Source organism: Pteropus vampyrus, unplaced genomic scaffold (assembly GCF_000151845.1).
Source record: "Pteropus vampyrus isolate Shadow unplaced genomic scaffold, Pvam_2.0 Scaffold22, whole genome shotgun sequence".
Lineage (NCBI taxonomy): Eukaryota > Metazoa > Chordata > Mammalia > Chiroptera > Pteropodidae > Pteropus > Pteropus vampyrus.
The window spans coordinates 1,449,196-1,451,108 of record NW_011888803.1 but is presented as its reverse complement, the minus strand read 5'-3'; the positions used below and the strand labels follow the sequence as shown (position 1 = coordinate 1,451,108).

At 32.9% G+C, this 1,913-nt stretch overlaps 1 protein-coding gene across 1 annotated transcript in view; it reads left to right on the top strand.

Annotated features, from left to right (window-relative positions):
* The window catches only part of PIGK (phosphatidylinositol glycan anchor biosynthesis class K), a 97,075-nt gene extending 95,450 nt beyond the window's left edge, over positions 1–1,625 (top strand). Inside the window, exon 11 of the mRNA XM_023528026.1 lies at positions 1,274–1,625. Within this exon, the coding sequence (XP_023383794.1) occupies positions 1,274–1,390 (117 nt within the window). The 3' untranslated portion in view covers positions 1,391–1,625. The remainder of the gene's footprint in view (positions 1–1,273) is intronic.
* Positions 1,626–1,913: the final 288 nt, after the last annotated feature.

The window sequence follows — 1,913 nt, the reverse complement described above, 5'->3', positions numbered from 1 at the left end:
CTCTCTCTCTCTCTCTCTCTCTCTCTCTCTCTTTCTCTCTCTCTCCTTTTCTTTCTTTGAGTTGAGGATTGAGGGAAGAGCATTAGATGTCCTGGTTATATAAGGGAAAACCATATTATAGATGCAGATCCATCTAAGAGATTTATGAATTTTTCTTGCATCTAGTTTACATGATGACTAAAGCAAATTTCAGAATATAGTTTCTGTTCACTCTACTCTAAATACGATTCTTTTATCATAACCTTATAATCTTGGCCAGTAATTCAGGAAGAAGGACTTATAAAGGGATCATAGTCACAGACCTCCAATTTCAGGGCCATAATGTAGCCTTTGAAATGACAACAAGTGAGAAGATTAGTATGCCTTTCCTTGCTGGGCAAAGAACTGTACAAGACCCTTGGCTGAGTGTCAAGGGGTAGGAAATGAAGAAGAGGATATAAAATGGACTCAGCCAGACTTTGCCCCCTGGAAGTTTTCAGGTTGATAAGCAATAAAGATAACTAAAAAATAAGCAATAAAGATAACTAAAAAAATAACTTCCCCCTGGAAGTTTTCAGGTTGATAAGCAATAAAGATAACTAAAAAATAAGCAATAAAGATAACTAAAAAAATAAAGATAACTAAAAAATAAAAGTAGAAGTAACTACAGATTCAAAGAAAAGAATATATCAGCTGGGAAAATCTAGAGGAGTTGACATTTGAGTTAGTGAGTTTTGAATAGACAGAATGGAGTGTGGAGCATTCTACCTCAAGGGAGTAACATGACCAAAGGAACTGGCCCCCAAACAATTATTTTTTTGAATATCTGAATAAATGGAATTGGGTAGCTTTTGTTTTTCCACTAATTTGCTCAGTATAATATATGAATGTCTCCTATGGTGCATGTATGTGGAGGGAATGTAACAAGGTGACCCTCAAATAGCTATAGTCTAATAGAGACAGATAAAAACAAATTAATGAATATGTAAATTCAAAGTGAAGTCTGATAGGCTACTGAATAACTTGGATAAAGAGAGATAGTTGGGTAGGGTAGTCAGGGAAGGCCCATTTGAGAGAATAAAACATTTGAAACTGATCTTTGTAAGAACCTCTTTGAGATATTTGTCTTGATTGACATCTTTACCATTGTTGCCATCCCAATACATTTAATTTGGCTAAATTACTCCCCCTTAAAACACAGCTTGTGAAATTCTATTTTTCATCAGTATTGGCTTTACCAATTGTTGAATTATTCACCTATTGTTAAATTTATCATGTCGTCCTTATTTTGCAGAAACCGAAGCTGAAAGATTGGCATCCTCCTGGGGGTTTTATTCTGGGATTGTGGGCACTCATTATCATGGTTTTCTTTAAAACTTATGGAATCAAGCATATGAAGTTCATTTTCTAGACGTGAGGATGTAGAGAAGACTGCATGGAAGACTACAACCTTGGATTAAAATTTATGTCATTACATTTTTCAAAAAAATACATTGCTCTTGTGTGAATTGACAAAAATAGAAGTAAACTAAAGTTGACAAACTGTTATTTTATAACTTAAAGAAAAATAATTGTTAATGCAAGTACTGTGATAAATATATTTGTTTTTCCTTTTGTCTGTTATTAAAAAGATTGAACAAATATCAGATCATTGACCTTTTTTGAAAATAAGTATTTTCATTTGAATATCCCTTATTCATTTGGAAAAAAATAAGTGAAGACATTAAATTCTCAATAGTAGAGGTAAGTTCAGTTAGTACTTTTGTATATGTTCTTCCAGTCTTTTTTTCCTATGTACATATTTTTTTCTAAATTAGAGATCATATAGAATATACCAGTTTGTAACCTCACTTTTCATCTTACAATATGTTAACCCTTTTTCTCTCCTCGATATTCTTCAAGAACACATTGAGAATGGCTGCAGAGTACCCATT